Source organism: Melospiza melodia, chromosome 3, assembly GCF_035770615.1.
Source record: "Melospiza melodia melodia isolate bMelMel2 chromosome 3, bMelMel2.pri, whole genome shotgun sequence".
In the NCBI taxonomy this organism is placed as follows: Eukaryota; Metazoa; Chordata; class Aves; order Passeriformes; family Passerellidae; genus Melospiza; species Melospiza melodia.
This window is the reverse complement of record NC_086196.1, coordinates 63,782,427-63,804,029: the sequence shown is the minus strand read 5'-3', so window position 1 is coordinate 63,804,029 and position 21,603 is coordinate 63,782,427. Positions and strand designations below refer to the sequence as shown.

The window sequence follows — 21,603 nt, the reverse complement described above, 5'->3', positions numbered from 1 at the left end:
TCTGTGCACGGGCGGGGATTGAGAGTGCCAGCTTGCAGTGGTGTCTGGGTGCCATCGGAGCCATTGCAGCCACCATGCCTTCTCACACCCAGGGCATGAGGAGTAATGGTACCAACCAGCTGGTCCAGTAGAACTTTGTGCAGTGGGGTTGGGAAGAGGCACACAAACCCAGCCATTCCACAGCTATAGGGGGCTGCTCTTACAGCCCCCCAGCAGCCAGACCAGGCCACAGCACCAGCACATATACTTGCAAAAGGGACTCTTAGGGGGTGGTACCTATCCAGTGATGCTTACGTAGGGGAATCCTTAGTGTATCATCCTCCAGCTGCAGTAGGAGTTCCTGCCTTGTGCAGAAGTGTCCCCAGTCCCTCTGAGCTGGAGACCCCCTTGTTCTCTTAACAGGTTTCGCAATTAGTTTTATGAGAATATGTGTGTTCCCTTAAGAGTGGCTGAAGGGAAGGCTGTGAACCCTGTGCAAATAGTTAATCCCTTTTATGCTGTGATAAAGGTACCTCTTTCCCCCACAAGAGAGCATACACTTATTGGTTTTATCTGTCATTTTTCTGGGTTTGTGACCAGCATAGTTTTGTAGGGAAGACAATAAAGCACCATCTTTGGACGTGCAGCTGCTAAATCAAAATGCATTGCACTATAACAGAGGCTGTACCTTGTCTTTCCCTGCAGCAATGCCTAGTGATCTTTGGCTAGGTAATTTTTTGTAGCCTCCTGTAAACAAAGAGCTGCTTGATGGATCTGTGGTCTCTAGAAAGAGTCCTCTCTCTTTCAAGCATCAAAATAAAACTGTGAATTCTCACTGTTAATCTTACATCCAGCCATCTCTTACAGGACCACCTGGGAGTACAGTCATCGGCAGCATGGAACTTGGCATACTGCCTTAGTGGGCTTCCACATCTTCCTGTTTTCTGCACAGGTAGTCACAGCTTTGGAAGAGCAATGTGCTATTCTCAAAGACTAGAGACGTCCCCTGCAGCAGGCATGCTTGGAATACTAATGGATGTATTCTATATCCAAGTGTTCTGCAGCAGAGATTGTTAGCACAGCTTGTCTGGTCCCTTTTAACAATAACCCCCCTAGTCCTCTTGAATATAATGGCTGCTTAAAAAGAGTCATCTCGGAACACTTTAACATTTATGAGCCTAAACATTATTCTTGGCCCCATGTCTGAGAAACAGCTCATTTCAGGGAGTACTTAGGAACAGTGCTACAGTGCCCATGCTGTGTTGGTGCAGCTCCAGGAGAGGTGTTCATTATGCAATCCTTATGCTCATTTCTCCTTTTTGTTCTGCTTTTCATGGATGAGAGCATGAATTCAAGTTTGGGAAGAGGCAAGGAACTTTGGTGGCCCTGGTAAAGCTTGTTAACTCCTCCCTCTTCCTTCAGGAAGAGCTGCAAGGGGAATCCTAGAGATTACTAGAGCTAGTACTTCTAACAGTCATGCCAGTACTCCTCCTTTTTGTTTAGAAAATAGTGTCATGCTGTTTGGCTAAAGAAAATATACTTGAAATTGTTCAAATTTATGACCAAAATTTACCTTCGTTCAGCGTTTTTATAAGATCACTTTTGACCCAGAGAGCAAAGCATGTCAGTATTGGAAAGAAATAGTGTTCATAGTTCTAGGCTCTCAGTAACTGGAATGATTTTTTATCTGAAGTATGTGTGATTATACTTCCAGGCGGTAATAACCATATGCTCTATTTATACAGAGCATTTTAGAATGCTACAAGCCAGTTTTAATAAAAGTTCTAATATTCTAGCTCCTGTTATTGTATTATTTTAAGCTTTAATTTTAACTACAAGGTCCACTTTGTTTGTCTTTACTAGTAGTTTATATCTGACAATTTAGCTTCTTGACTAACCCAATACTTTACCAAATATGGCCACTCACAGCAAAGTAGGTCTGGTAATTTGATCTAAGTTTGGCTAAATGCCTGCTAAGCTCAGCCTGTGAACCTCACCAGGTAGACCCTAAGGCTAATTTGAAGGAGGATTTAGAGAAAAATGACAAGGATACTATTCCATGTACTCACAGTGGGGCTGGAGTGGGCTACCTGCTGTCTCAGTAACGTGCTAAAGTTTAACCTAGGAAAAATAGTTTATACTGAACATGCTACAAACAAGAAATGCAAAGAGAGCCAGTGCAGCAGAGAACAGTGAGCTAATGGAAAAACATCTGCTCCCCCGAGTTATGTACAGCAGGAACTTTTTTTTCCCTTTCGCAAAACACTTGTGATTTATTTATTTTATTCCATATGGGCCAGTTCCTGGGAAAAAGCTGTGTTAGAGGAGATGGGCTTTGTTCCACAAGAAAGTGTTGCTGGAGCCAGTGGGCTGAAGTCTCCAACGTGCTGGTCTGCAGCCATGGAGCCAGATCCTGGCAGCAGCCAGGGGTGCAGCCAGGCCCTCCCCTGCTGCCCCCTGCTCACCCAGCACAGCCTGTGTTTGCACAGCCTGCACATGGGCACTGCAGTGTTTGTCCTGCTCCAGGCTCTTAGCAGTCCTAAGCCCCCACAAGTTATTAGCTCTGATATTAAAGCTGTTAATCAGGCGGGGGAGACATCTTTATTGATACTGCCAGAATGGCTGGGTCAGATACTCAGATACTGTCCTGTAATGCAGCACTGGTTGTTGAACCAATTCTAATTTTTTTATTTATTTTTTTAAGCGCTTCCAAATTTTAGAATTTCAAGTTTAGAATATCCCCGTTCACTGCTTGAGTTCTTGAGCTCCATAAAGGCTGCTAATTTTTGTGTCTCTTTACAGTGACACAAAGCACTGTGAAAAGCTGGAGCCTGGTGAGGGGGAACAGGAGAGAGTCCTTGCACCTCCATTTCTGAGGAGAATAAAGGTGTCTGCAAAGATGGCTCCTCTGCAGTATTTATTTACTAGGAGCACTTCAACTGGTGATAGAAAAGAAATGGTAAAGTGAGCTGGTTTTGTCCCCTTCAAAATGAAGTTAAGAAACCAGCAGTAGTTCTGCTGAGCCTCCTGGTTCAGCAAGGTCTGTTCTAGACTTGTGGTAGAGACTAAAGATCACCAAATTCCCCCATTTCTCTTCATCTGAACATTCTCAAGCGGGATTAATAAGTTTTGTTCTACACTTTCAAGTTTGATTTATGTTATTTTCTGTCAAAAATAAATCTAAAAAGTCAAAAGGTCTTGCAGCCTTATGTCAGTACAGGGCATTTGGGATTGCTTCCTCCATTTCTGAGCCTTCTGGATGTTTCTCATTTCTGGAGCAGGATGTGAAACTTTGTGGACTGGTAATTCTTTGGCATGGACAATCTTCAAAGAGCTTTTCTCAAAATCTGGGACATGCAAACATTCTCATGTGTCTTGAAGGCTCACTTGTGATGGAAACAGGCAGCAGCTACCAATGCCTTTTGTTTAGCATTCTGTAGAAAATTTACCAAGAGATGGAGAGAAACCTGTTGCACTGCCAGAGAATGACTGAGGGTACTGAAAAGTAACATTTCCTCAGCTGCTCAGTAAGTTTGGACAGGTGATAAAATGTACACAGTCATGAAAGAGGCAGGACATTTGCTCATACCAGAGACAGAAAATAGGAATTTATACTTAACTGGGCTGTTAGTCATGTTTTGATTGCACCATTTAGTATAGAAGGTAGCTTGTGGCACTTATGTGCTGCTTCCAAAAACCTTCACTCTAATGCTGCATTTGTAAATAAAGAAGCTTGGTGGTCATTTGTGAGACCTGAAGCTCGGAAATTTGAAGCCAGTCCGTGGAGTTCACTTTGCAGGCAAAGAAAGGGTATAAATCTATTGCCTCATTCAAAAGAGCAAGTGGCTGATCTCAGGTGTATGGGAACATGTTGCAATTTCTGTGCTTCATTTCTGTATCAAACGTTTGCATCAAATGGAATTATTGTAGTGAGGATATGCCTGGAGGAATCTTCTGCCTAATCTGCCACGAATTGTCAAGCTACTGCATGCAGGGTGGTGTCAGAGCATGGAACAATGACTAAACCTCACCTGCCAGCAAGGAGAGGCAGTGGGGGACCCTTTGTCATGCTAATAGCCCAGTATTAGCTCTGCTGATGGCAGAGTGGGTCTTTCCAGCTGGCTAAGGGCTCCTGCAGTAACAAGCATTAATAACTCCTGAAGGCAGATGATGTGGAACAAAAATCACCTTCCAACACCCTCACAGATGTGTTCACCTTCTTGAATGTGAAGGGCTGCTCTGCACTGTCCCATCCTGCTGGGCATTTGGCTGTTACCCTGGCCATGTCACTCTGCAGTAACATTTTTGAGGTGGACAAGAGTAGAGTGCTTTAGATGCATCAGGCACACACAACAAGGGATGTGGAGCAGTCCCCTTTGTGGGAGTTCAGTGCTGCCTCTTGGATAACACTAAACGTGATTCACAAGTAACAAAATTTTAACTCTTTCACATTGCAGAAAAGCATTTCAAATCTGTTTGATTTCTTTTGGCTAGAATTAAAATAGTTGCTGCAGTGACAAGCACTATCACTTCTGACACTGCTTTGAAATGGGGAATAGAGTCAGTGTTTAAGGTGATGTTGAACAGCTCTGTTTCTCAGACAGCAGTGTGATGCAGACATGACTGGGTTACACTGTTGTTTCACCCCTGATGGACTCCCTAACAGAGCTCTGCAAATAATTTTATCTTGGACAGATTAAAGGTGCTGACTGTAGGACACCCAGCTTTGTCAGTGTTCTGGGAACTGCTCTTGATTTGTGCATTTGTTAGGGGTCTTTGGAGAGCAAGTAGATGATATGCTTCTGGCAATTTTCACTTGATTAAGGATCTTCACTGTAGTGAGCTTAAATGCTAGCAGAAATAGCTGAAAGAACTAGGAGCTTGTAATAGAAGTTAATAATATTCTCAGTGCTGCTGAGGCATGCTGCTCTCAGGGACTGGGCCCAGCATTAAAACGGGTCCATGAGTCCAGACAGAAGAGGCCATAGCCACAGGACAGCAGTTGTTTGGAAGAACAGCAGAATAGTTTGGACAGTATTGCAAGAGAGCACAAATGGGCAACAAAAAGTGGATCTGAGAAAGGAATGAATCGTGCTAGGCTGAACCTTGAAGTCAGCTGTGGTGTCAGGGCAGGTGCAGGCTTCAAAAACTGAATACAAGGAGAGATTGAACCTGTCTTGGCCCATCCATGCAGTGCACTGACTCTTTCCTGCAGGTGAGAGTGCTGAAATATTCCCTAATTTCAGTCATTACTCCAGAGAATAATAGAAGAGTGGTACATGCAGGATCATCATCTCTCTGCTCAGTAGCATTCAGAAAGCTTTTAGGTCAAAACAGAATGTAGATTTATTGAAGTTTTTATGGAGATGGTGTTAAGTGAGAGAGAGCAAGGAAGCTTGGTTTTAGATTCAAAGCTCTGAAGAAAGTCAGTACCAAGAACACTCCAGTACAATGATGAGAGGTTCATAAATGGTTTCCCTGAAGCATTGACCCTTTCACAGGATAAGAATTATAGATACTAGAAACCTGTGTCAGCATGAGAAGGTATTCTCTGCTTTGAAGTGGAACTGGATGCCAAGTCTCTGTAACAGAATTGCCTCACAAGGGCTGCAAATTTGGTTAGATGTTATTTACAGCAAAATTAGCTCATATAAGGAGATAGGCTGATTAATCCAGTGGACAGGAAGCTGCTGACCCAGGTAACATGAAAGCAGGTGTTTCAGTACCACTGAGGGTTTTACCATGGTAAATTTAATGGGTCCTTGTTTTTTGAGTTTGATTTCTGCCTCTAGCTGTGTTTTTATTCCATGTTACATAAGCATATCTTGTTAATCTGTAAATAAAATGAGTGTGTAATAGAAGTAAAAAATGAGTTTACAGAAAACACATTTTAATGCAGACCTAAATGATGTCCTTTAATGTCTATTTTTAGCTGGGTAGCTAAAAATTTTAGCACTCCTTTCCTTTCATAACCAAAAGGCACCCCTCTCATTCTTTTTTATGCAAATTAGGACTCCCACACCATTAAATCATTTTTATTGACTATTGAGCCTGCAAAGAAATGGACTGAACTTTTATATACTACATTACCATACCATAAAATACAGTTTGTAGTTCTTATTTAGATTCTGTGTTGCTGTACTTCCTCTAAATAATTGTTGTTACTGAAGAAGACTTACAGGCACCATAGAAAGAATAAATACTCTCTATTTTGCATGCATTGAAGCACCGTGCCTGATTTCACATCTAAACCCACTTGCTCCCAGTTAGTTCTCTTCTGAAATGAAACAAGTCACATGATGCTCTTAGTTGCTAATAGAGCTTGAAGTATGGCAGTATCCAGAACTTCTGCTGACTTCAAACAGTTCCAGGATTTCACCCCTTCTTTTGTGCTGCTAAGTTTGTGCAAACTTTGGGGAGGGAGTGTTCATCTTCAGGCTGTGAAGTGTCGCTCTGCACATCCCCAGGCTCATTAATGCCACATGCATGGCGTCAGCTGCTATGCAGCACTTGGCAGGAAAACACTCTGTTCCTTGGAAGTGCAAGGAAAATACTGTCCTCCCACCAATTTTTGCATAAGGCTGTGCACATATTCAGCTTGACAAGGTACATGGCCTTGCCTTCTGTTATTATAGGTAGCTGCAGCCTCTTGGAGCCAAGGGAAGGGATGCATGCAGAGATTTTATGATTAATCAGGAAGAAATGTGTATGAGTCATTCTGAAAGAATATAACTCTTCTGAAGGAGCTAATATTTTGCTCATGTTGACAGGCTTGGAGAATGACATTTATCTTGTACCACAACCTAGGGATGGCTGAGAAATATTCAAGCATTTTCTCAACAATGTCTCACCCTTCTTCTGGAAAGGTCACCTCAGAAGCGCAAGGGTGTTCAGCCATGCTGTTATTTCACTACAGAATCATTTTTGGTGTGCCAGTAGTAATGCCATTTATAATCCCAGTCTCATAGGCCAGGGTGGATCCTTCCTGTGGTCAGGCAGGGGACTGCCTTTGAGCTGCTTCCCTGCTCACCTCTAGCAAGCTCCACATGACCAAGCCAAGTCCCCACAGTCATCTGGGTCTCCCAGTGTTTCAAAATTGCACAGTTTCAAAGATATTCAAGAGGAATTTTCACTCTAATTTCCCCCCTCACAGACACTTCCTAAGAATATTCACTGCCTTAAAAAGTCAGGACATTTAAGGTTGTGTGTAATTTCAGAATTGTTATTCTAAATCTAGAGCCTGAATTAGTAATTTTGAATTGGACTCTTGAACTGTCAATACTTACTGCATTACATCAGTTAAAAAAAAAAATAAGAGAGAGACTGAGTTCTTGCAGTGAGTGCATGTTGAACACAGGTTATGGACCAAAGAGCAATTCCTGCCTGTATGAAGAGTATTTCATCTACATACGTGCTTACATGTGTGTGTATGTGTATATATATTTTAAAACTGTTTCCCTTTTCAATTACATGTGGCAGTGAAAACTGAGTTATCACTTTTTGACCTTTTGAAAGAATTAGAATTCCAATTTCAGTTGGAAGGGATCTACAACAATTATCCAGTCCAACACCACAATTATCTAGTCCAAAACCTGAAAAATGTTAAAGTTCAGCCATGAGATATGTTATGAAATTTATCATGAGACATTATTTTATTAACAAGTTGACATTCAAACATGTAAATATGCCTGCTTCATATTTTTTCTAAGCAAACCACTAAGATAGTTGCTGATAGTTCAAGAAAGTGAGCAGTCTCTTCCAAGAGCTGGATTTTGTTTTTCTGTAATGTATGAAGATGTAAATAGATGAATACACAATATAAATAAGTCTATATTATAAGGGCCTTTTGATTTTAACAGTCTCTGAAAAATTAAGAGACAGTTGTCCCATAAACTTGCCAAATAAGAAGAGAAAAACATTTTAAATCATCTTTTTAAATGGGAAAGTACTCTCCTAAGTAAGTTATCTAGTGTCCAGCTCAGATGTGTCCTATTACTCTGACGTTTTTGAAGTTCTCAGTAGACAGTGATAGCTTACTCTGTTCTTTTTTCTCCCCCAGATTATTTGGAAATACCTCTAATGACTCCAAGTAGCCTCCTTAGGACTCAGTTCAGCACCATTTATCTTCCCAATGGAGGAATCCTTAAGGCCTTTGTCAGGACACCACCCAAAGGTGTCCATGAACATCTGGATAGATTCCTTAGCATTAGGAAAAGATACATTCAGTGAATCTAGTCATGATAATAAGCACTAACCATAGTACAAAGCATTGTGCAGGATTATGGCCTCATGTTTTAATATGCTTAAGTAAGTCAGATGATATATAATTAATACGAAGAAAGGTCTCTGCTTCATTTCATCTAATGGCAGGGTGTTCTTTGCTTTATTTTTATGGCTTGGTGTTTTGTTTTTCCTTCAGCTGAACTCTTCCTGGAACAGCAGCATCTCAAAGAAGCAGGCTTTTGTACCCAGGAGGCAGCTAGTCTTTTCCCCACATCTCATGCTGTACTGTACATGCGTGGGAGGCTTGCAGAGATGAAAGGCAATTTGGAGGAGGCTAAGCAATTGTATGATGAAGCGCTCACCGTGAATCCAGCTGGAGTGGAAATTATGCACAGCCTGGTGAGTTTGCAGGGGCTCAGCTCCATTATAGTATTTATGTTCCTGATTAACTGTAATAAAAGGGGAGAGGGCTTATGCTTGCTCTGGATGCCATTGTCTTCCTAATCCTGAGAGCAAGTGACCGTTCCAAGAATAAATTGGGTAGTTAGAACCTCTATTTTAAGACTGGATTGAATTTTTAACTAATTAGCACTTGTGTCAAAAGTAAATATTTTAATTGACAAAGGCTGATGCTTTTGGGAGTCAACTCACTTACATTGTCTTTGCTGCTTTTCCTACTAACTGTTACGCATTTTAAATAAGCAGTACACTGATGTTTGAAGGATCTAAAGAACTAAATCACTAAAGCACTAAAGATGGATGGATGGATGGATGGATGGATGGATGGATGGATGGATGGATGGATGGATGGATAGATAGATAGATAGATAGATAGATAGATAGATAGATAGATAGATAGATAGATAGATAGATAGATAGATAGATAGATAGATATGGGATTTGTAAAACTTGGGCTGGTTTCTTTTATCTGTTAAAATCAAGATAAACTATGAGTTTACAATAAAACGAATCTGTTACTGTTACAAGCTGCAGCTTGGTTCCAGCCTTGTGTAGGGGCAGGGACTCCACACTTGTGGGGTTTTTTTTGGTAACACTCCTACCCAGCAAGTATTCTTTTTCTCTGTGGCACCAAGCCCAAAGCTGTTTTCCAGACACTGGGCCCAGAGCTTAATAACAATAGTAATTATACAGGGAGCTTTGTGGAAGACCAAAAGCCAGTTCTCGTGTGAAATCAGAGCAGTTAATCATGTTTCATCAATGCTGTGTCTTGTTAACTGTAGCCCTTACCAGGTCTCTCTTAGTAATTTTAGAAGTTTGTCCTGACTAACTTAATTTTTACAGGAATTCTGTATCCATGTGACTGCTTAGTGTCTTTGCTAGCATATTTGTATCTCCTGGCATAAATATGGTCCTGATGAGGTTTGCTGGCAACTCCAAAACTGAAGGGGTATCAGCGTACAAGACATCAAATGTTAAGTGAAGTTACAATTAACAGAAATAGTAGAACCTACAGGCACAGGGCAAGATATTTGATAATAATAACTGTTCAGTACAAAAATAGCAAATGAATAGCTGGTGCATGTCAGGAGAACATTACAAGGCTGCTGTACACATGTCAGGCTTATATGGGGCAATAATAAAACTTGTTGTTGTGATACAGCCTTCACAAATTCACTCAGTAAAAACTAAGCTAGATGAAATGATGTTCCTTGCTCTGTCATAATTTAAGAGAAGTTGTTGATACCAGAGAAGCCATCAAATTAGGTGCCAACATGATACTAATAGCTCTCATTTTTGTCTTATTTTATGGACATAACCACGTTCTGAGTCTTCACATTTCAGTTGCTTGCAATTTTCTGAAACTATAGTAACTTGGAATAAAAGTTTCCAAGGTGCATATCTCAGATGTTCTGGCCCAGTTTACTTCAGAAAATGTCATTCCAACATGGCTTTGCTGTTTCTGAAAAGGAGGCTAAAGAGGAGACCTTAAAAGCTTCTGCAATATCTTCTTTATGGTGCCTTGTTATCTCCAGGTTTTGTCAGGAATGGGTAGCATATGAATGTGCTTTTTACCGTAATATTTCCTAGGTTATCCAAGTTGTAACCTTTAAAAATCACATATATGCTTAGTAGGTAAGTATTTCTGAAAGTTTTAAGGAGCCTGTGAAGGCTTATTCCCCTCAAACTCCAGTAATTTTCAAGAAGGGCAAGAGAATAACTCTTGTAACTACAGGCCTGTCTGTGGTTACCAGTCTCTCTTCAGTGACTGGTAAAATGATAGACATTATTCCAGGAGGTATTGAAAAACACCAGAGAGGCAGTGCCAGCATTGGGCACAGCCAGCATGGGCTCATGAGGGCCCCTGTGCCAGGGCCACCCTGGGTGTACGTGCAGCATGGGGCATGAGGGGCTGGCAAGCTGCTTCACAGAAAGGGACCTGGGCTCCTGGTCAGTGATGAGGTGAACCTGAGCCAGCAGGGCCCTGGCAGCCAGGAGGGCCAGCCCTGTCCTGGGGGGACATCAGGGACAGCATCACAGCTGGGCAAGGGAGAGGATTGTCCTGCTCTGCTCTGAGCTGGGGCAGCCTCACCGCCTGTGCTGGGGGAAGTTTGGGGCGCCCCAGTGTAAGAAGGGAATGAAACTCTCAGAGAGTGTCCAAAGGAGGGCAGCCAAAACAGGGAAGGTCTTGAGGGAAGCCATATGAGGAGCAGCTGGGGTCACTTGGTCTGTTCAGCCTGGAGAAGAGGAGTCTGGGGACAGCATTTACAACTTCCTCATGAGAGCAAGAGGAGGGGCAGGCACTGATCTCTCTCTGTGGTGACAGTGACAGGACCTGAGGGAATGGCCTGAAGTTGTATCAGGGAGGGTTAGGTTGGATATAAGGGAAAGATTCTTCACCCAGAGGATGATTTGGCCCTGGAATGGCATCCCAGAGAAGTGGTCACAGCCCTGAGCCTGCCAGAGTTCAGGAAGCAGTTGGACAATGCTCTCAGACACATGGAATGACTCTTGGGGCTGCCTTGTGTGAGACCAAGAGATGGTGTCGGTGATTCCTGTGGGTGTCTTCCAGTTCAGAATATTCCATGATGATGTTTTAGTTAAGGGATGGATGTAAAATTCAGAAGAGCTGAAAAAGAGAGTAAGATGAGAAATTTGAGGGCAGAGACTCAGTCTGTAAGCAAGTATGGAAGAGGAAAGAAACTCCAAAAGTGAGAAAAATACAGATAGATAGAAAATAGGATAAGATAGATAATGCCAGATAGGACTGGATAGATAAGAAGACGTGGATGGAGGTGTGGGCATGCTGGAAAGAGTGAATTAAAGAGGTCAATCTGGAGAATGACAAAGAGGCAGGAACCTGTGAGAGTACTTCCTTTCCATGCTCTTCAGTCTCCTTAAGATTCTGAATCTTCCCATCCTGGTGCCAGCAAATATCAGTGAAAACCACTTGCTTAAGATGTACCTCACCTCCTTTAGCTTGGCCCTGCTGCAGACTGTGGTTCACACCTGTTAGCTAAGATAGCAGAGGTCTGGTCTATCCCTGCTGATATGAATCATGGCAGTAGTTATATGGTGCCACATAATGGCATTCCTTTATGTGCTTTTCCAAAAGCTAGGAAATTGCACATAACAAGTTAGAAGCATCTGATGAGCAGTATAGAAATATCTGTAAAGAAATTAATCATTCTGCCTTCAGAATAGAGCTGGAATAATGTGCAATAAACAAGGCTTTTAGGGCTATACATCAAATAAAAAGGGTGAAAATAAAATATTGAATGGCTGCTGGCTAAGTGATTTTGTCCTGTGTTCTGAATGAGGCACTGTCCCCATGGAGAACTTAAGACTGGGTTTATGCAATTGAGGATGTAATGTGACAAGTGGTAAATTCTGAATGTCCTCGAGGCCATCAGAAGAAAACTGAATGTCTTTCTGAAATGTATGTATTAGCCAAGTACTAGCTGTACTTTTATTAAAAATACAAGTTCTTGAGCACAGTATGTTCAGTCCCCTACCAGAGAGAAATATATGTCTTGGATTATGCAAGAGGGCAGACTAGATTGTGAACTAGATCCACAGGGTTTGAAATGATGCAAAACATGTCCACAGGCGGATGTAATTGAATTCACACATGTTTCTTTGCTGGTCCCTCCAGTTTGAATACATTGTTCTCCCACTCTAGTAGTACTGTTGTGGATATGTAATAATTTAGAGAAAGAGGATCTGCTTGTGAGAATTGCTATTTGACTTGGTACAATTGCCATCCAACTGACCTAGTCCACTTTAAGGGAGAGCTCTGCTGTAGACAGTGCTAAGCCTCCCTGGTGTACCAGCATCAATTAGCAAAGTAGTCATGTCTCTTCCCCTGGGCTCTTGGAACTGGGTTGTCAAAGCTAAATTTGGAAAATTCCAACCTGAAGAGTGTTGCTGGCTTTAAATGAAGGGCACAGATCTAGCAATGAATGAGTCCATTGGGTGTCAGTAACTTCACCTTTACCCAGTGTAGAGTCACCACCATAACACACACAAGCTGTCTCTGCACAGCTGAAATGGCTGTGTTGTGCTGTGACTGTAGGGTGTTTACAATAGCAATCAAATTAGCGTGTTTTCCATATAAAGCACGCTGCAGCATGGCAGAGCAGCACCATACAGCAGCACTGCAGCACCAGGAGTGTCCCCGGGGGTGGGTGCCATGCTCTGCTTCATCCCAGGGGCCTTTGGCACTTTGTGTCCAGTGCTGTGGTTGGGAAACCACAGGCACTTGGAAAATCCCACACACAGCAGCTGTGCTGCTTCCTGTAACACTTGCAGTTTCTGAGTGATGTCACAGGATCCTTAAGCCTGGATCAGGAATCCACCATTAGCCTTTACAGAGTAAGTACTACTGGCTAATATCTAAACTAAGGAAGTATATTTGTTGAGGAATTTTGTTTTCATTTGAAAAAGACACACAGAATCAGTTTTCAGGGCTATTTGAAGCAGAATCCTGGTGAGGTGAGCAGCTACTCCTTTGGTTAGATAGCTGTTGGCTGCCAGAAACAGCTTGGGTTGGTCACTAAAAGTTGTAAATCGTGTGAGACCATGGTTTCTTTAATAAATACAACTTGCTGGGGTTCTTTTTCCACATTTCTCCTGATGCCATCTCAAAAATTTCTGTCATCCCTTCCTTTAGTAGAAAAGCTCTGTTTCCTTCTTCCCTTTCACGGGCTCCTTCTGGGGCCTGCTTGCATGGGTCATAGAGCATTTCTCCCTCCTGGGGGCTGATGGAGTTTCTACTGAGCAGGTATCTTTGCTGCTCTGGAAACAAGGGCTTAGTCTATATCTCCTTCTCTTACACTGTGACCTGTGACAGCACATTTCTACAACCAAATAACTATGGCTTTCTTCAGTATGTACCAAATTTGGTTGTATAACATCATGCAATACACAGCTTTGGGATGGTGATAACAAAACTGACATGTGCCCAACAAAGCCAGAAAATATAACATAAGCTGGGACAGATGACACCTCCTTTTAAAGCAATACACAAATCCACCTACCTGTATGTAACTAGAGAAAGACACTGAAACTTGTTAGTTCCCAGCCACTGTGCATTCAGTACCATTCTCACTTTTGATTCAGAGGAGGAGAAAACCAATGCCAGCATGATGCATTTGTTTCCGAAAGCTCTGTATGTGATATTTCAAGTTAAACTAAGCTTGTACTGAGATATTTGGAAGACTTCTGCCCAGGATGCATTTCACACAGCACTTTGTCAAGTCACAGCAATTCTCAACATGTTTTAGTTCAGGGAAGAGAAAGAATTGTCAATTTAAGGGAAGGAAATGGGCACCCTCATCTCCATCACTGTTCCAGATTTAATGAGAACAATAAAAAATACCATCAAAACAAAGCAAAAAATTGCTTGACTCGTACTTGGATATTACTAAATGCAAGGGAAGGCTGTAATGATTTCTTGTTTCTCTTGAAGGCTGGGGCAAGGGCAATAAGGTTGGTATCAGAATGTGGTGTAGCTGTCTGCACTACCTCATCTCTATCCTTGATAGCAAAATAAAGCTGCAATGTATTGGGTTTTGTTCATAATGTGTCCCTGTTCATAATGTGGTCTGTTGTGATCATGTGGATGGGTGGAAAACACAATCTTGTGATCACATTTGATTTGCTCCATAACGAAATCAAAGAGAATACACAGCTAACAGAGGTTGTGCTAATCATGAGTTGTTCTTTGGCTGTCATCTGCACCACGAAACATAAGATTGGCAGCCATGCAGGAAGGGTTCACAGTCACTGGGTACTCTCCAACTGAAAACAAACTGGATTTAAGTCACCTAAGCTGGGCCAACAAATTGGCTGTAGGCTGTTTGGTGACCATCATTTTCCAAGATTAGTGTAGATTGTGGCCTTGCCACAGGAAGACCTGGTTATTGTCTGGGAGAAGTTCTTTGTGGTAAATGCAGCTGGGGACATAGTACCCACATACCAGAATCACAGGATGGTTGAGGTTGGAAGGGATCTTGGGAGATCCTGTAGTCCAACTCCAGCTCCCTGGTTAACAGGTTCAGCTAGAGTAGGATACCAGGACCATATCCAGCTGGGCAAGTTGCTCCAAGGATGGAGCAACCTCTGTGTGTTCTCTTCCAGTGTTTGATCACCCTTAGAGTAAACAAACCTTTGAGTAATGTTTAAATGGAATTTCTCGTGTTTCTGTTTCTGCTCTTTCAGTCATGAGATATCCCTGAGAAGTTCTAAGAGGTTTCACTTCTTTGCACCTTACCATCAGGCATTTAACTGTACTGATAAGATCTCCCCTCTCTCCTACAAGGCTGAGCAGTGCCAGCTCTCAGCTTCTCCTTGATGCTCCAGTCCCTTGCTGATCTCGATGCCCCTTTGCCTGGACTCTCTCCAGTGTGTCCATGTCTTGTACTGGAGAGCCCAGAACTGGACACAGTGCTCTGGGTGTGGCCTCACCAGTGCTGCGTGGAGGTGCAGGATGAACTCCCTCAACCTTTGGCAACACTCTTTCCAGTGCAGCCCAGGATACTGTGAGCTGCCTTTGCTGCAAGGGCACGCTGCTGGCCCATGGCCAGCTGCTTGTTCTCCAAGTCCTTTTCTGCAAAGCTGTGCTTCATCCAGCCATCACCCCCCTCCCCAAAGTGAATCTGAAGCTATTACCAGGAATTTTTTCTGCGAGTAGATACTAAACATAACATTGGCATGACTGTATCAGGTCAGGCCAGAGGTTCAAGTACTCCTTCTCACCAGCAGCAGCAAAGTGCCTAGGAAAGAATGAGGCCAGGGCAGGCATACATGCTACTTCTGAGGTTAGGACTTAGCTTGGGGACATCCCAAAGTAGTGGTGGATTGTACTTGCATAGTAATTCCCAGTGGATTTTTCCTTCATGAGCTTGTCTTGAACCTGTGTTAGAGCTTTCATCATCCACAATACCCTTTGGCAAGGAGACCCACAGGTCTCTTTTCTGCTGTACAAAGAACAGCCAAATTCTCTATGTTCTTGATGCAGCTCTTCTTAGCCACGCTGATGCACCCTATTCTCACTTTGGAAGACATAACTTACTCATGATTTTTATTCATCCCCTTCCCATTACTGATTTTGCAGGTATCTGTCACTGAGCCAGTTCCATTCCTTTCATTATTGCTGTTACCTCTGAACTTCTTACTGTTCTTTTTAAGATAAGCAAGCTAGAGCAAATAATGGATTTACAGAAAAATAGCTTAGCTTCAAAGGCAGTGGTTTAGATTCAGTGTTTAAAAAAACCTTGTCCACCTCTTAGTCTGTTACTCATGTAATTATATCGATATCCATTTTCATAGAAGTACTAGAAATAGTGTTCTATTTCAGCTGGTTTGTATTAACCTGATTTTTTTATCAAAGCTCTGTTTCTATCTCCTCATGCCTGTAGGGGCAGGATTTTGTTTTCTGGGTGGTCAGCATCTCTGATAAATGTGTGGTTATAAATAATAGCAGTAAGCAGTGTAACACCTGTCTCAGGTCCTTGCAGAGATGTCAGTGTCCCAGTCTGTGAGTACAACACAGCCAGCAAGTGTGCAGTTCTAGTCTTTGCTAGGTAGATATATATATACACACACTTCATTTTGCTTGCCAGAGACATCCTTTTAGCTGGCAGAATACAAATCTTGCTCTGCTGGTAATGCTAGAAGCTGAAGAGCTTGATTGAGAACAGATTTTTTATAGATTATGTTCCTTTTGCCCAAGATAAGTGCATGGCTCTTGATTAGATTTGAGTGTTTAAAAACTGATGCTTTATTTAAATCGTCTGCTCTTATTTATTCAGTGGGGTGCAAGGGCTGAATAAAAACAAAAAGACTTTGCAAAGTCTTGGACTGTTTAATTTGGCCTTCATCATGTACTTAGGATGCAATTTCATGTTCATTTTAGTAGAAGAGTCAACCTATTGTCTCCAGACTCGCATTTGGTAGCATCAGGGTAATTTGAAGACTACAGTTTCTACTGATTAGTACATGGAAATGAATTATTTCTGTTCATTTATTTCGTTTTACCTCACAGTATGGTGCACGCATCCTTGTTTTCAAAGGCATCCATTCATGTAATAAAACATGGCTTGATTGCTTAATATTTTCAAGGATGACATGTTACTTCCTTGGGGATTTGTTTCATACTGCTATGCAGTAATGGTATAAATCACAGGGCAGATTCTCTGCATGGGTAGATTATCATGGCTCCATCATACCAAGTCTGTATGTCTTGTAAGGTAGCTAGGATGCTAATTAAAACCATTTTTACCTTGAATACTGAAATTGGAATGCATTCTATGTTTAAATGTGAGAACAAAAGAGCTTAGTTGTCACATTAATGGAGTTATTTATCTTCTAAGGAGCTTTTTTGTGGGTGTAGTTTACCCAATTTGTTGCCTATTTTGTAGATAGGTGTGCTGTGGTCTGTTTCCATTTTCTAGCGACATTTCTTGCTCAGTTTTTTGTATTTGTGTACAGAGAATTGAACATGACAATTAAAATGCATGCCCCAGTCGCTAGGACAACTGTGCATTTGTCTTGAGTGTAATTAGGTGGATAATTGTGTCTGGAGAGACACAGTGAATGACCTGTTTTTGTCTCTTCTGGAGAGGCTTCTTCCTGCTGCTCCCCTTGCTCCTGCTTAGGCAAAGGTAGTAAGCAGAGTCAAGGACTGAGCAATTTTGAGGAATTGGACAGTTGTACTACTCTTGTGATACTGAAAAATAGTTTTCATTATCACAGCTACTACTTAAGAGGAATCTTTGAGAAACTGCTGTCATAAGAGCTTGAATTGCAGTAGGTAATGCCTGCAAAATAATTTTTTAGCTATTCTTTAGCATACAAAACCACCAAAGATTTACTCATAATACTGTTTAAGGGTCTGGGTTTTTTTCCTTAATACACATATACTTTACATTCATTACTTTAAATATTTTTGTATGGTGTCAGATGTAAAATGTAAAACAGAATGTAACACCTGCTTCAAGAGACAGCTATTTTAAGGTTTGAAGGTATGTATTGACTACAGTTTTTTATTGCATGCTGTTTGTGTGATCCTAGGTTGATGTGGCTTATGAGTTGTAGCAAAAATGCATAGAAACAGAAATATACCAACCAATATTGCATGTTAAAGTACCTCAGGTACTCCCTAGAGCATATCCTCCAGGTCTGAGCTGTGCTGCTGGGGCTGTGTGGGGGTGCTGCCACAGAGGGCATCGCTTGGTGTCTCAGAGAGACACACAGCACCCAGAGCAAGTGTTTGAGAGCAGGCGAGCTCCAGCTTTCTCTTCCCAAGCTAAGCACCGTTTCCTGGCGTTTATCAAAGCACTTCAGGCGGGGGCTTTGCTACTGTTGTGCAACAGGGTGTGCCTTTCTCTTGCTGGGAGCAAAGAGCTGCAACTCCGTCATTTTCCATTGAAGGCAATTCAGTGGAGAGGCTGGAGAGGAGGTGGAGCCCTGGCTCTCACCACCGCTGGCACGGCCAGCCCTGCTGCACTTCCATCTCTGATTATGTGTCACACTTTACTCTAAACCTCTGTAAAACAGGGATGAAGCTACTAATCTACTTCATCTGGGGTTTGTGGAGCTTAATTAATATCTGCACATGCTTTCAGATGACAGACACACTGTAAGCGCAAAATCTTATTTATTCTAATTATATGTCTCGATGCCTTTATTCATGGAGGATTTTGGACCACAAATTATTTTAGACAAAGTACTGCAACTGTTCAGCACAAATGATGTGCTTTACAGCTTTGAGTACCCTTATGTCCCTAACATAAAGTAGTGGTGAAAACGTCATTGTGGTGGGAGTGGGGTTTAGGAGACAGATCTGCAAACTCTTTCTTCCTCTAGCAAGGATTTGTTTTCATTAGAGGAATCTGCTGTGCCTGTGTGTTGTGCCTTGCCCTCAACTGTATGGATACATTGTTAGAGTGGTGCTGTGGAGGACAGAGTAAAACAGAAGCAAATGTGACTCTGAGGACTTTGTAGCACAGCCCTCTCCTCTTCCTGGGGATAAGATATGACAACGCCTGCAAAAAATAGCTTTTTGCAGGGGGAGGGAGGGTGCTTCCTTTCTCTGGCAGTGAATGGATCCTCCTGCTCTGCAAATTCAGTACAAGCAGACCATCCTTGTACCAGTACAGCTCTGCAGTTTTTCCCTGGTGAGAAAGGGGTTGGATTTTTTAAGGCAGAGATGATAGACCTAAAGGTAGAAGCCACATTAGAATAACAGTCATTACAAGCAATTCCAAAAATGGAGCAACCTTGAATGAAGTGCCTTTTTTTTCCTTTTCCTTCCTTAAGTAAGTAATAGTGACAGTCAACAGGAGATTTGAGCCACCCAGAGGAAGACCAGTGACGTCTTCTGCCCTGCAGCTCTGAGAGCTGCAGACACTGGGACTCTCTTAGGTCTACCTAATATGGAGAGCACAAGAAAACACTGCAAGGGTGAATTTGCTAAGTCCTAATATCCAGCAGGATATTTTTGGACTGCTCTGATAGTACAGAACATTTAAACATTTCAGCCCACCCCATAAGTTTTCCCTCCATGTGGGTAAGTCCCTATATGCCGTGAAGAATTTTTCTCACTGCTTTTATTTCTGTTCAATGCACTGCATTTCTCCAGTACATTTGGAGAACAGGCAGATGGTGATATATAGGTGCATAAGGGAGAAGGGGAGGGGAAAGAATTGGAAAGAACAGAAGAGACAGAAAAAAACATAGACTGCTGCTTACTTTAAAAATACCAGGATAAGGCATTGACCATTCAGAGACAGTTAAAATCACTTTCTTCTTCTTCCATTAACTGTTCCATAGGATGTTTCTTCCTTTTTTGTCTCTCTCGACCTTGTAGATCTCTGCAGGACATGAACCCAACCTTGATTTGCCCCAGATGGCATTTTCAATGCTATTTATTTGTTATTTTATCAAAGAAAGGTAAAATTCACTAAGAATCTTAAGTGAACTTAGGTCAGAAGCTTGTTCCAGTGGTGTGGAGGGAGTATCTGAAAGCAACAGAAGAGACAATCCAGGACCAAGAAATTGGGAGGAAGTCCTCAGCCCTTTGGAAAACTCAACTCCTGAGTCAGGAACTTACTATACATTTCCTGTTTGCTCTTTGCAACATGTAAAATGGTGTATTTTTAAACATTTTTTAAACATTTTTTAAACATTTTCCCTCTTGCTTCTTTCCTCTTGTCCTTCCTCATGCTTCTGTAAAGCTCTAGTCTATCAATGAGCTACTGTTTAATATTGCTAATGAGACTTTTGCCTATGTTTTCCCCAAAATAGTCAAGAGAATCCCTGGCTGGAAAAAGATGGAGTGCAGGGGGGAAGCCACAGAGAATGAAAGGCCTTGTGATCATCAGGGATGGGCAAGAGAGAGCTTGACTTGTCAGGATAGTAAAACAAAGGCTGGGAAGGGATTCATCTGCTCTCTGCAGATCCATGTGGGAACAAAGAGGGAATGCTGTGGGGAGAGGAAAGCTGCATCAGAGGAGGCAGCTTTGTCTGCTCTAAGTTTCTGCTCTAAGTCTCACCCCTCTGATGCTGGAACTTGATCAAGATACGAAAGAGAGACTGGATCACCCCAAAAGTAGGGCTTTACCAAACCCAAATTAGTGGTTGCCTATTCAGGCTGCCCAGCCCACCAGTGACTGAATAATGTACCTGTGACCTGAAATGAAGAATATCCAGCTAAAAGTGTTTTACAGGCCTGCCTGCCTTCCTGTTTTTATTTTCTGCTGAAGAACTTCTATTCCCAGAAGCATTTTGTAATTATTTTGCTGTTTATTATTTTTTAAATTAGAGGCGGAGTTTGAATGTTAGTAGGGCTTCCCTGGGATGCAGCCCTGACTTCCATTCTTTATATATATTTTTAATGAGTTGTCAAGTGTCTAGTGTGTTGTGAAGTGGAATGATGGATGTAGCTGGACTCAGGAGAGTTGCATGGAAATTCTCTTAAATAGCATTGTGGTAGCCAAGCTCTATTGACAATAACATCAAGTTTGGTTTAATAGTGTAGTTCTTTATTGAATGAATCCACCCTGAAGGAAACAGTATGACCTTGCTGTGTGTGCTCAAGACAAAACAAAAATCAATGTTAATCCCTTGGGAGGAGAAATACAACATTAATGGAACAGTTGAGTGAGTCTAATGAGAATTAGATGGCAAGAATGGTAATTTGGAAAGAGATACTCGTATGAGCTGTCTGAAGGTACAATGTGGTACTTTCCATGTATCACCAAAGGCCAGGTATTCTTAGATGTGTGTCTGCCAGATGTAATTTAATGGATTTGCACCTCTCCTCTATGGCTTCCTGACAGAACAACAGGGGATTTTCAAGCTAATCACCTTTCAGTGGGGAGATTTATGAATAGTTAGCCGAGCCTTTCTTCCATCTGGAAGGGCATGGCCTGGAGACAGTCATTGGGCACAGCATAACAACTGGGAGCTTCTTAATCAGAAGCAGGCTGGAGCATCTCTGCCTTGTGGTTACTCTCTGGAGTCCTGCAGTTCACTGGCATTGCCAAATACAACATTTGCCTAAGTCAGTCCACATTACTAGTAATGGATGAGATGGGTAATGCTTCACTTAATAGCCATTGGCTGTGTAAGGAATAAACTAAACAGCAGACTTTTGTACTTCTTTGCTTCTGAGAGTCTGAAGTGCTAATTTTGATTTATATGGGGAAAATTCATATTGCCTAGTCCTCAGCCTTTGACTCAGATAGCTGAGTTGGTCACTCTTTCTACCTGTTGTCCAGAGAGAGGGATTCTCCAGCACTGGGGCAGAGCCCCTTTTGTTAGGCTGCTGCTCTGCATTGCCTTGTGGAAATCTCCCTTTGTTCTTCCCTGAAGGTACAGAGAGAGATTTGTGCAATTAAAGAGGGTTTGTGTAGATGACATACCTCTTTAAACTAT

The 21,603-nt window shown here is 42.1% G+C and overlaps 1 protein-coding gene across 3 annotated transcripts in view; it reads left to right on the top strand.

Annotated features, from left to right (window-relative positions):
• TTC7A (tetratricopeptide repeat domain 7A) overlaps nt 1-21,603 on the top strand; it is a 168,262-nt gene that overhangs the window by 122,685 nt on the left and 23,974 nt on the right. For 2 of the 3 annotated variants that reach the window (XM_063152044.1, XM_063152045.1), the window contains one exon: nt 8,399-8,601. In XM_063152044.1, coding sequence (XP_063008114.1) covers nt 8,399-8,601 — 203 coding nt within the window. Of the gene's footprint in view, nt 1-8,398; nt 8,602-21,603 lie in introns of those variants that run through there. The other variant, XR_010027142.1, reaches the window with a different exon arrangement.